Source organism: Strigops habroptila, chromosome Z (assembly GCF_004027225.2).
Source record: "Strigops habroptila isolate Jane chromosome Z, bStrHab1.2.pri, whole genome shotgun sequence".
Lineage (NCBI taxonomy): Eukaryota > Metazoa > Chordata > Aves > Psittaciformes > Psittacidae > Strigops > Strigops habroptila.
The window spans coordinates 30,491,604-30,505,271 of NC_044302.2; the positions used below are offsets into that span (position 1 = coordinate 30,491,604).

Genomic DNA, 13,668 nt, shown 5'->3' on the forward strand with positions numbered 1-13,668 from the left:
TCCACATAAAGTCCATTAGAGCAACCTTCAGCAGGCAAATGTCAACTCTAAGATTTAATGTTTTTCCTTCCCAATCTGTAATTATACTTGATTTTAAGATGCGGCTATTACAGATGTGACCGACTGTTGCTAGATAAGCTGTCACATAATGATGTTTCTCCATTGCTACTGAATTACTTCTACATAAAAGATGGATTTTTTTATTTTCCTCATCTGATTGATTACATATAGGGCACTGTGACAATAGTGATCTACAAGTGCGATCATGGAATGGCATTTCCTTGGAGTTCATTTTCTTCCTCAGAAACGCTCACAGAAAGATTTCTCCAGCCACCCAAGCATTTTCAAAGAAAAACCCCATAAAGCCATCCAAAGAGGATGAGTGGGGATACCACAGTGCTAGTACACCACAGATCACAGCGCCCCTTGGTGGAATAGGCAGGGGAGACGGCTTAGAAAATGGACACAGGTATTCTTTCCTAATTAGGCCTATAAGCCCAGCATTTTAATAGTACTTGGAGTGAAGAAGGGCACCTTACAGAAGAAAATTCATTTTAAAATCCAGAAAACCCAGGTATATTTTCAAATATTTTAGTAGATACCTGGAAAACTTTTAAAGCTGACATCTGCAGTCAATTTTTAAAAGCAGCTGCATTTAAAAAACCTGGATACATAGGGAACCCTTCAAAATCAAGGCTTGAAACTTGAAGAATCTCATACAAAAAGTGAATTATCTACGACTGACATGATATATTTCAAAGTTTTCACTTTGCAGCCAAACTTACTTTGTTAATCCTACCTAGTTACAGGACAGAGGAATAGTGAGACAACCAGAATAATATTTTGCACAGGAACCATGACAGCTAAAGCTGGTTTAATAAAGCATTTAATAAGCCTCAATGATATTTTCAAACCTAAGTCAGGTAGGATAGCACTTTTTTATAGTTATGCAAGACAAGATAAAAAGATGCTTTAGTAGCAGTATCTTTCCGTTCTCATTTCACTCCACTTGCATAATCCTGTTACAGATTTTGAGTACTCGTTTGAGCCTATCTCATAAACCTGAGCGTTGGGACTACACAGAGAAAACCAAGATTATTTCCATGTCTGTGTGGTCTTGTACTAACTTTGCAGGAACACTGACAGTTTACCAACAACTTCTTGCATGATTGTTTTCCCCACTCCTAGTTACCACTGAGCCAACACAAGGCATTTTTCAGATGGCTAGGATGTGTTGAACATCTGTTTCCTTTATAATTGATAACTAGATTCACCAACTCAAGCAGATCTGCCGAGTACTGCCTAAACATTAGAACACATTTGCATTTATACCTGCTTTCACAACTATGCAACAAAAAAAATTATTTACACACCTCTGGCATAATGAAACATCTGCAAAGCTAAATTACAGCATTAATTTTGTTTAAGCTTTCAAAAAAGCCTCAAATTTTGTTTCCAAAATAAAACTGAGGTTGAGATGCGATGGCTGACACTGATTGACATACTTTAAAATTCCTCCCATAATATCTACCAGATTTTGCTTTCGGTTATACTTGGCAGCAGTACCTGTTCACTTACATTACTGACAGTAATGTCTACAAGGAGGCCACGGAGCAGCTCCGAGGGCTGGAGCAGCTCTGCTCTGGAGACAGGCTGAGAGAGCTGGGCTGCTTCAGCCTGGAGAAGAGAAGGCTCCAGGGAGACTTTAGAGCAGTTTCCAGTGCCTAAAGGAGCAACAAGAAACCTGGAGAGGAGCTTTGGACAAGGGCCTGTAGGGACAGGACAAGGGGCAATGGCTTTAAACTCACAGAGGGGACACTGAGATGAGATTTTAGGCAGAAGTTCTTCCCTGTGAGGGTGGTGAGGTGCTGGCACAGGTTGCCCAGAGAAGCTGTGGCTGCCCCATCCCTGGCAGTGTTCAACGCCAGGCTGGATGGGGTTTGAAGAAACCTGGTCTAGTGGAAGGTGTCCTTCCCTGTGACAGCGGGTTGGAACTGGATGAGCTTTAAGGGCCCTTCCAACCCGAACCAGCCTGTGATTCTATGGTAAAGATTTTCATGAAACACCATTTAAAAAAAAATAAATCACTTGATTCTTTTAGTTCTGATTAGGAGCTGAAATGTGCGGTACAATTTTTACAAGGAATATGTTTATAACTCTTAGTAGGCAGGTTCATTACAATCAGAGAAGTTGTCTGCTAAAACTTAGACGGTAACACTCGTATGTGGATTGGTGCTTTGAACTGAAAGTTATGTAAGGCAACTTACCTTGGATTGTAAAGCATCTTTTCCAAATTAAATTCTTTGAGGTATGTAACTACTGCTGCCAGAGAGCAAATAACAGGCTTATCCAAGCTTAGTATTACAGATAGTTTTTGAGGACCTAAGAAAAAAAGTTATTTTCTTGTTAACTGTTTACTAGTTATGTATTTTAGAAAAATCATAATCTATTTTTCAATTTAATCAGATAGAAATCTGTAATATATGTTCACTGTGCTATGATATCTATAAATCAACATAAAGTCAGTTTCCAAAAAAACACGGTTCCAAAGAATACAGAACATTACAATAACGTAAGCACATCATGAAACACTAGACTCCACAGGATTTTCTTTATAAAAGAATGAATAACTGTTGTCATAAGAAATTTCTAAATATATAAACTGAGATCTAAATTCTGGTATCTCCACTACTGCTGGCAACATCCGTGCAAGTTAAAAGGCATGAACAAGCCTTGGTACAAATGCTGATGATTTATCTGCCTCAGCCAGTCTGCAGAATATGGTTCCATCTTTGTGAGACAACTTTTGTATTTGCTAGTGTTCCTAAACAGTGCTCTATTACAATCCCTGGTCCAGCTGCAACAACAGGAAAATTCACTTCATGATATCTCAACATAAAATGGTATTTTTTAGAACCCTATTCAGTTAAGTTTTTTCACAGATGTTTTTTAAAGGTGTTCTTCTGTTCTTAAGAGTATTAACACACACAAGAACTCGAGGAAACATTTTAGATAGAGTAATTTCCCGCAGTTGCTAGGAGGTATGTGTGAATTTAAATCTGCCTAAACACACATCTTCAAACTATGAAAAATAAAGGATGCTAGCCCTGTATTTATTTCTATTTAAATAATGTTCACTTTCAAGATTCACTTCATCCAAGCTCAAAAAAGATCCCAATGTGCAGAAAATTAAGTAAAGGTGACAGAAGGCCTCCATGGATGAAGAAGATGCTCCTGATCAATTCAAACATTAAAAAGGAGATGAGAGATGGAAGCAGGGACAGGTGACCCAGAAAGAATATAGAGACATTGTTCAAGCTTGCAGGATGGGGTTAGGAAAAACAAAGCCCACCTGGAGTTGAGACTGGCAAGGTATATGAAAGGCAACAAGAGCTTCTACAAGTACATCAGCAGCAAAAGTAAGACAAGAGACAATGTGGGGCAACTGCTGGGTGGGGCAGCAGATCTGTTGACAAAGGACATGAAAGAGGCTGAGGAACTCAATGCCTTCTTGATCTTTACGGGCAAGATGTGCCTTGAGGAATCCAAGGCCTCTCAGACCAGTGGGAAATTCTGGAGCAATGAAGATAACCTCCGTTACAGAGGAGGATCAAGTTAGGGAATACTTAAACAAATTGGACATAACCAAGTCCACGAGACCTGATGGGATGCACTCACATGTATTCCTTTTTTTATGCAAAAGCTAACACAGCTTCAAAGACATTCTGAACAACATACCTGTAGTATCAGGCACTTCTTTTGTGTAAAAATCAGTGATCAGCTGGAAAGCATGGCTGTATTCAAAATGGAGGTTTTCCATCTTTTCTATCCTAATTCTGTCATCCCGTAACCTGCAAGAAAACACAACTGACTTTCAGTATTTATGCTCCCTTCGTGAAAAACACTTAAGTAAGTTAGGAAGGTGTACTTTCTTTCATCTTTTATTTGTTAAGAATTGAATGGGCAAAGAATGAAGAGATGATCTACTTGGGTGGGCTGAGAACATTTCTGACCCGTGGACAGGTTTTTCAAATGTTTCTTCTTTCCATTGTAAAACTGCAAACAAATAAAACCCAAACAACAAGCCCAAAAGAGACTTACAGAGGTTGCCTAGTATACCTGCAACGTAGGCGTAAATATGTTTTCATCAATTGTAAGTATTTAGCTTATGTGTTCTTAAAGACTTATGATGATTAAACAATGAATCAATTCTCCTATGCTTTCTATTACCATATTTAATTATTCTTTACCTTTGAAGACTTTGTTCTATACTGTACAACTTGTTGCAACATGAACCTATTGCATCTTTCTGATACGCACCTGAAATAAAGTATTCCTGTCCTTTTATTTTCTAACTATTTGAAGACTTTTGTCTTCCTTGTGCTAAAGGACTTGAATCTTTCAGTCTTTTTGCAGTCCAGGATGTCAAGGATGCTGTTAATGATAACCCAGTACTACCAACATGCCAGCAGTTCCTCCCAGTTTAACAGTACCAGCAAAGGTAGCAAACTTACTTTGTTCCATCATTAAGCCAAATGAGATCTCTTCCATGAATCCTTCCCTACTGTCAGTACATAATTGAGAATCACAGCAGTACAGGTTTTCACCCAGTTTTGCAACCCATGAGAAATTAATCTAGCTAGTTTCCTGTGATCCCCTGCTGCATTATCAATTCAATTTCTACAGCTGCTAACATAGCATTAAAGAGATGTACTGGTTCAAAAAAAAAAAAAAAAAAAAAAAAAAAAATCACACGCACTCCCCCAGGAACTTTTGAGCATAATTACACAGCTACAGAACGAGCACAGAAGAACCAGCTAGTAGAAAGCTATCAGTAAAAGACGTATGTTAAACCTACGTGGCCTCAGAGTATCTGGTCTCATACTACCATGGGACATGAATTAACCAAGTACTTCTAGCACAATGGAATTATGCGAATGAGAGAGATTGTGCAGGTGTTATAGGAAGAAAAGTAATCGATACCCTTTCTGCAGGGCTTTTTTAATTCACAGGAGAAAAACCAGACAGGTTTTCTGCATTACAATGGACATATTCTCATCTGAAACGATCAATACATCTCTCAGGCTCGGCTCTTAAAAATGAGAGTTATTTTCCCATAATACATGTCAAATTAACTGAGTCTTCGAGGTCTGACTTTTCTCAGCACATCCTAGATGATCCCTTGCTTACTTCAAGTGCCTTAGTTTTAACTGACTGATCCAATTAAGTTTTCATTCTCCATGCCCTCTGGGATTCTCCTCTGCCCCAACCCTACTCAGAATGAGCAAACATTTTTAAAGCAGATGGATTTCTGTAAAAGACAATTAGGCTGTGTTCCTCAGCCTCTGACAGCAACCAGCTATTTTGTTCCTTGCATTTTTCACTTGCTCCAAGCTTCACTAACAATCTGCTCTAACATATCCATCCATTTGGCTAAACTAGCATGTATACTCACCACAGCCTTTTGCGAGAATACCCTTCAGCACTGTTGCATGCTACCCAGGGGTTAGCAGAGTACAAGCCTTCAAGTGAGTCCTGCAAGACTGCAGGGCCTTTCTGTTGACCATGCATGAGTAGGGACTTACAGAAATCTTTTTAAAATGGAATTTTATTTTTCATTTCTGCTTCTTCAGAAAAGCAAGGCTTAGCAAGGTCTGCAGAGCTGGTTTTTAGAGCCAAAGTCAAAACAGGAGGCTTTGGAGGGATAATTCATTGAATGATTCATGCCACACCTGCTTGTTTTTAAAGTAATGGTGAAAAAATTGATTGTTGTAGTTTTATTTAATGCATTTTTTATTTTCTTTTCATTTCACAACCAAATTTATCCAACTCCTTAGCATAAACTTTGGCAAATGACAGTTACAATCAATATAATTTGAGTGACTTCTTATAGCAGTATTTTTGTTCATCAACTATATTGATAGGAAACAGTTGTTAGAAATTAGAACTAGACAACTCAGTTATTTGTAAGGATCTTCACATATTTCGGTATTTATATTCTAGATATAGCATCGTCAAACAATTATCTGACACTTCATCAAAGTATGCATCTGATTTCTAGGTAAAGCAAAAAAAAAATTGAGAGTTATAGGTATCTATTCAACGTATGGAAAAAAAATCTGAATTTTTATCACGATGTACGAAAACAAAATTTGCTGCAGAGGTTTTTGTGTCTGGCCTTTGTTTAGCCAGATGATCACCCATAGGCCATTTTTCTTATTATAGCCAGAATGTATGTGGATGCTTATGCTGATGCTTTATCTCTCCAGCTACCAATGCCTATTTAAATCAGAAGTCAATTTGCCATCGACTTTCGTAAACATCATTCTTGTCAGAACATCTACAATGAACTGCTGTGCAACTCATCCAGTATTTTATTGATATTCCTTCCAGGACTTTTGAAACAAGCAACCTCATGGACCGCGGACATTGATAGGGTTAATCAATTATGAAAATCAACTTCACAAAGCTTTTTTACTTTCCTTGCACAAAATACCACTACCACCCTTAACTGGATATTGAGCAGACATACTTCAGGGTTTCAAATTGTCAGCTGATGGTATGGATAAACCTATAGTGCCCTTATTAAAATTTCCTGCTCTCTAAACGCACTGGGATCTGATGCAGAACTGTCTGCCATCATAAGATGAGTTATGGGAGTTGCTTGAAGATATTATCATGAGCCACAGTTAAGAATATGAAATCTATGTGTTCATAAATAGATGCATAAAGGATGGGATTCTAAAATACATTTATGCAGACAAACACACTTTCATATTTATAATGAAATATGTAAGTCCCAACCTATACTGTTCTATGATTCTGTTACTACAGGGACACATTTATCTGTCACCCAACTGGGAAAATTAAATGGGGTCAACGTCACTGGGTTTTATCCCTCTATTCCTCTGGCAATCCAATGCATTCACTTAAAGATTCACTGCTTACAAAATGCTACAGGAAAAATATTTAAAAGAGATCACTAAATTTGGGAGGGAAAATCTCTCTTATGACCAAAAAAAAAAAAAAAGCTTAAAGCTAGAATAATGCAAAATGACATAAAACACATTTACATAAACTGATGCAAAATATTTAAAAAAATAATAAAATCTTTTCTTGAAAGAATGAGCTTGCATATAAGCACAAGAGCTCCCTGCTGTGTACTGATTAAAACAGGAATCACTTCACTAGTGCTGTACAATTCACACTTCAACACGCATGAAGTGCATAAAGACTCCCTGAAAAAATTAACACGTCCAAACTAAGTTTTCTTAAAGCTCAGGAAGCCTTCTTAAGGAAAACAAGTAACTCCAGAATTTTACCTTCCAACTACTACCCTGCCCTGTCCATTCTGCTTTAGGACTATTTGCACGCAGGGGTGCAGGAGTCAATACTTTCCTGTACATCCATGTGTCACAACACAAGTTCATAAATGATACAGAATTTCAGGAGATCTCTGCTTCTAAAATTCAGTATATAGTTTTTACTTCTGATGCTAAGCACAGATTTATAAAGCACAAATACCTTTTATTTAATTTCTCCATAACACTATACAAACTGCTGTTTCCCTTGCACTCCAGCAGGATGGCTAGTTTGCCACTGTGAGGAAAAAATGCCTACCCTGCCCAGCAGAGCAAGGCAACCTGAATGCACTAATCATTCAGAAATGCAAGTATATCATGCCATCTTCCCTTATTAACAAGCTTAGCAGAAATTGCATTTCCTTTATTTGTCATCACTGTGTTACCTTTGTTATACAATTGCTTCTAGCTATGGGACTCTAGGTTTGAACTGGAGATCATCCTTCCTTTTTGGCAAAACTTGGCATGGAGCTCCGGTAGCTTCTCTGGCAAAGCCACAATGACATTTCCAATTACCTGTTGTTTTGGCACTAACTGCATACATTTTTATAAGCAGTTTTTTTCTCCTGCCAGTCAAGTACTTTCCCACATTTGCTACGAACAACCTTCAGATATAATGACGGAGAAGATGCTGTTGCAAGGAAAATGGCAGCACAGCCACCTTCTCTGAGCATCTGCTGCTCTCAGAATGATATAAATCACTGCTGCCAGTAATAACTAAACAATAATTCACAGAATCACAGAATTACTGGGGTTGAAAGGGACGTCTGGAGATTAGATGATGTCCAATCCCCCTGCCAAGGCAGGGCCACCTGTATGCTAACAACGTACTACATACAACATGTTACCCCACAAGACCTCCAGCTTTCCACATGTCCCATCCCAAACCCCTCAATTATGCTAGAAGCTGCTGAAAAGCCTAGAAGCAACTGACACACTTTAATAGGTATATATATACACATACGTATATTTAACATATGTATATGTATACACACACACACACTCTCCAGAAAAACTTGGGGAAAACTCCTTGCTTATCTTTTACTATCCAAACTATCAACATTTCTTAACATCTACATCCTGATTTCTTTCTAGTCACCTTAGCAGAACTACAGCTGAAAAGAACTCCAACCCCATCTCCAAACCAAGAGTCTGGTTCCAAGAAATTTGAAGAAAACATTCTTTTAGCTTTAGGGACTCAGAGACAAGAGCTATCAAGGATGTAGAGCAAGGAGGCTATTAGAAAAGCAAAGCGCAGAAGGTAGTGTAAGCACTGTATATTAGAGCAGAAGTAGGTACTACAGAACAAAACACAAGCACAGTTGCACTCCAGCAGTTACTGCACCCACAAATAGTCACAATCTTTTTCAGGCTCCTTCTGTCTGCCTGTCTGAAGAATGGGATGGGACACACTACACTCATTTCATGGAAGGCTAGTAGAAAAGATCAAGAGCTGCTAGGAAACTATTTCTAAGCACCTACCTACAAGAAATCAACATGAGTAGCAGTCAGCACAGATTTATCAAGAAAAGCAAATCCATCAAATCAATTTAGTCTCCTTCAATGGTAGAAGAACAGATTCTATGGACAGAGAAGCAGCAGATGATTTTCTACATGATTTCAGTGAGTTTATTTTATATCATTTCACACATTCTCATAACCGAGCTATGTAAGCATGATTTACATGAAAGTACTTATTACAGAATGGGTGTAAAGCTGGCTGGAGACCACCACTCAGAATGGTATCAAGGGGTTTATTGTCAAAATGAGTGTGCTGTGCAAAGCTCCATAAAGCTCAACACTGTATCTGGTGGTGCTTGATATTTCAGTTATCACTTGGACAGTGAAACAAAGGGCAACTGCAGTCAACTTGAAAAGGATACAAAGTTGAAGTGACTGCAAAGAATGCTGGAAAAACATAGTTGAACTCAAAATATGGTAGAGAAATTACCTAAAAAAATCCAAGTTCTCTCCATCACATATGGCTATGAATAAACAACACGTGCAAATAGAATAGGGAATAAATTAGTAGAAGCTCTAACTTCCAACATAGCAGTTCTTTCCATTAAGCATCCAAGGCACATACACTTTACTTGTGGAATGACAACATAGAGCTGTCCATATCCAATAAACAGCACTATTTAAAGTGATCTTCAGTGCCTCATGCAGTTGTGTATCAGCTTATAAAATAGCTCTTCAGAAGTCAGCACAGTTATCTTCTCCCTCCATGCTTCCAGCCATATTTCTCTCTGTGTTTTGCAAGTGCTATATAGAACACGACACTGGGAGGATGAAACTAACTCTGATTTGGTTTCATGAGGAGACTGACACGCCACTGGCACCACAATCCCTCCATTCAGGATTATGCCAAACAGCAAAAATATCTCTGTTGAAGGGCTTCAAACAAAATAACCAACAAAAACAAAAACTCAACCCAAAGCAACACCACCACCACAAAACAAAATATAGGAACACTCCACCTATTACCTGCCATACTACATGAACATCAACACAATAATGCTCCCCGGTTACACCCCACCACAAAAAACACCTCTTTCTGAATAGAAGCGTGAGTGAGACAGAGATCCAACCATTTCTCGTGATAGCACAGGATCACCCCTGTGGCTTGTTTCTCTTTTCTGCACAACATCAAGCCCCCCACAGCAGGCCATATTTTGTGGCCTTATTTAACTGTTCTGTGGCTATTTCTGCCCTGAGTTTTCTGACGTCAGTTATATAAATTTAATGTTGGCAATTTCCAGCAGAATTAACACACACATTTATTTTCTATTTTTTTTTTTAGAAAGATTATTTCACTGCAGTGCCTTTTCTGTCAGAGAACAGTTCAACAAATTCCAGATGCATGCTATTGTGCATTCCTGAAAACACTCAGGGCTTAAGCACACGGCAGTATGTCAAGGAGTTTACCAGCTAATAGTCAACAGAAGTTTCTCCAGAAGGACACCACTAATGTGACCCTAGCACAACCCATGGAGTTTGTCACATCTTTTTCTTATGATACAGGAGTTTTTGCCAAGTAATAAATAAAATGTTCATTATCTGTGTTCTTTCCCATCAGACAGAATAATTTTCTGTATTTTCTTCACACATGGGGTTGTAAGCTTCATACAATGCATACTTTATACAAAGGGGATAAATACTCACTGACCTCAACACTAGCTCTTGTTACCATGTCTGGTCTCAACTACTTTGCAGCTGCAGTTTTGTGCTTGGTCTACACCAATGCAGCTACTGACTGTCATGGTACGATTCTTGCCAACCCATTCGTGGCTGCTTATTCCCACTGCTTCCTCTGCAATAGCCGTAGAGCTTTTCTGACCTTGTGACAAGCATTTGGAGCATGCCATGACAGAAAAAAAATCAGGGGAGGTGGGTTAAGGAAAAAAGGCGGTTTTGCTGGCTCAGCATGGTTAAATGGCTCACCAACAATGAAGTGAAAAGATGGTGATGATGACAGGACCAGAGCAGCCAGCTTTGATCACTATTTCTAAGGGAAATTCATAGAATCATAGAATGGTTAGGGTTGGAAAGGCCTGTAAAGATAATCTAGTTCAAATTGTGACAAAAGCTTGCCACCAGAAAGCTTTAGAACACTTGCTATTGTCTCAGGCTTGTATCACAGTCCTCTTCCCACCCTCCCTAGGGCCAGAAGCTTTATTTCAGCATTCGCAGTTGGTCAGCAAGACGACTCTTCTGCGCCCCCCACCTCCAAGTTTTCCTGTTTTCATTGCTTAATTACTTGAGTTTGAATGTCAGCAATGATCACAGTGAGCAGAGTGGAACCACATATCCCGCCTCTGAAACTGCAGAAATCACTGAGGGACCTCTAGAATCACACTGTTCAACCCTCCACCTGAAGCAGGACCATCACAAAGATCAGACAGATCACTTGACCAAACTGTATCAAGCGTCTATCACTGGTATAACAAACGAGCCGACAGAAGTGAGAAGCGGGTTGTAAGAGCAAGTCCAAGGTCAGACCAAAGTGAAGACTGGGATGGAGCAGCCACAGCTGCAGGAGCTACACCCTTAACTCCCATGCAAGAACACCACAGGCCAGCAACACATCTATTTGCTAATACAGCCACATGCTAAAAGGAAATACATCAGCATAAAAAGCAGAACAGTTGCAACTGCTCCTTACCCAAACCATGACAAGGAGCTGAGTGCCAAAATTTTCCAGTACGTGACACACACTAGAAACTGCTGTTCTCTGGGAAGCACAATAAAACTCACACTTAGGGAAAAGAGATTTAACTTAGAGAAGCAATGTCAGGGTCAAAATGAGAGTCCCATCTATACAACTGTTTCAAAAAGAAAGCAGAAATGTAATCCAGGAATTATATCATCATTTTAATCTACTTTTGATATATTTCCCCCAGAAGCCAGCTATCCTGCAATATTTATTTTTTACAAAGATGATGCCCTACTGCAAAACACTGCTGAATTTGCTCATATGAAGAAATACGTTACATAATTTCATATCTAAATTAATTTAATACTATTTTAAACCATCCTCTAACATAGTAGTAATCAATTCTCAAAACTCCCTCTAAATTAACACACTTTTTACCAAAAGGGATGCGTAAAACAATGTTTACACCACCAGACATTAGAGTGGCAGACAGAAAAACTGAGCTTTGCATTACATATTGTATAACTACTACCTTGCATCATTAAAAATCTCTTCAAATCCTTCATAAATCTTAGCAATAAATTTAATAATAATAAGAGAGTGACTACAGGCAAAAAATTCTGAACAGGCAGAGTGAAGGACAAGATCATAGAACAACTTTAAATAAAACCAGTTTTGAAACTCTTAACAGAAATGTGTATAGTGAATTTTGGACTATAACTTTGTTCTGAATAGAAGCTTTTTTTTTCCTAATACCTCACTCTCAACCCCACACCTTCTTCACTGTATTATACAGCTTTCAGAAGTGAACATACTCCTTACTTCACAAGGTCACGTGTTGTCTGATCATGCTTCTGTTGACTGACAGGAACAAGAAACTTTCCCATTTTGAACAGCAAAAACTTCTGAGCACAAAGCACTTTTCTTTGTTTCTCTTCTAATCTTTTTGGAAAGGCTTTCCACCTACCAGATCTTGCAGTTAAGTCATAACCATTGTGCTTCTGTCAAATCAATGCCTACCGTCATTGAAACTCACCATTACAACCCCATTCTAGGATAAAGTTGATGGAAGAAAAATTAAGTAGAGTACATCTTATTCAAAGATACATCTGCCCTAGCAGCAGAAGTAATTGCCCAAATTCAGTCTTAACAAAGTCAAGCTCAATGCCTAACAATGTTTCCCACCTATTTTAATTATTCCCCTTCCCCTTATGCTGTGCCTGAGCAAAAATCTCTTCTGCATTTTTGGTTTAATATATTTGAAATGCCACTTACCCTCAAAACATTCAAAGTTATCAGGATTCTACGCATACATACATATGCAGAACACCTAGTGCTTTGCCCCAAGAAAGGAAAGTGTTTCCTAGGTGAGGCTGTCAAGATAAATAAAAACTGAGAGCAGGGAGCTACAATACAACATACTTCTAGAAAGAATCTTGAATTCGAGTTAGTGACTTCTTCATAGGATTAAAGAAAACCCCAAATCAAAGCTGTATGTATCAGCCATAGAAAATCCAGTGGTTCTCAGGAGTGCTGCTGAAGCATGAGTGGTGCATTTGCCGAGGCAACGGATAAAAGGATATTCTACCAGCACAGGTAGACAGCATAAATAGGAAGTTGAATGGAAGTCATTGTCAGCTTATGAAACATCATGATTATATAACAAATAATGGAGATGGTGACAGAGTCCATCCATGTATCTGTTATAAATCAATCTGAACTAACCTCCCACCCTACTACCACAACTCTACCTGCCAAGAACTGTCAGAAACATAAATACTGTTCTCTAACCAGCGTGCGAATCGCTGTGGAAATTTACTAAGAGAGCTGAATGTCCCATACGGACCACACTAAGAAAGTATACTGTTTCTGCAAGCAGGAGGGCCATAGCTGGATTTTCCACCCATCACTGCACTGAAACCACTTAAGTTAAAGGCTCTGAAGAGGGGATCTAGCTCCTTTTCAGGCTCTTACACGCCTTCTTGTGCACTGTAAAGACACAGCATGCTCACTGCTTGCCCACTATTTATTTATAATAAATAAAATTATTATTAAATACATGCACACTAACAATAGAGCAAGAGGGGAACTCACATGAGAAGACAGTCCAGCTGTTTTGTTGGCCTGGACTGCTGTACTAGAGGAAGAGAG

General features: G+C 38.7%; 2 protein-coding genes across 10 annotated transcripts in view; both read right to left on the reverse strand.

Moving 5' to 3' along the window:
* ATP6AP1L (ATPase H+ transporting accessory protein 1 like) overlaps positions 1-13,668 on the reverse strand; it is a 756,678-nt gene that overhangs the window by 690,387 nt on the left and 52,623 nt on the right. The gene's annotated exons all lie outside the window — the stretch shown is intronic.
* Positions 1-13,668, reverse strand: part of MSH3 (mutS homolog 3) — a 109,346-nt gene that overhangs the window by 69,269 nt on the left and 26,409 nt on the right. For 7 of the 8 annotated variants that reach the window (XR_003989187.1, XM_030470270.1, XM_030470269.1 and 4 more), the window contains 2 exons: positions 3,739-3,851; positions 2,268-2,382 (listed from right to left, as the gene is read on the reverse strand). The exons of the other annotated variant lie outside the window; for it this stretch is intronic. Coding sequence is in view for 6 of the 7 variants with exons in the window: in XM_030470270.1 (XP_030326130.1) it covers positions 2,268-2,382; positions 3,739-3,851 (228 nt within the window). In the remaining variant the exon portion in view is untranslated. The remainder of the gene's footprint in view (positions 1-2,267; positions 2,383-3,738; positions 3,852-13,668) is intronic. 8 annotated transcript variants of the gene reach the window in all.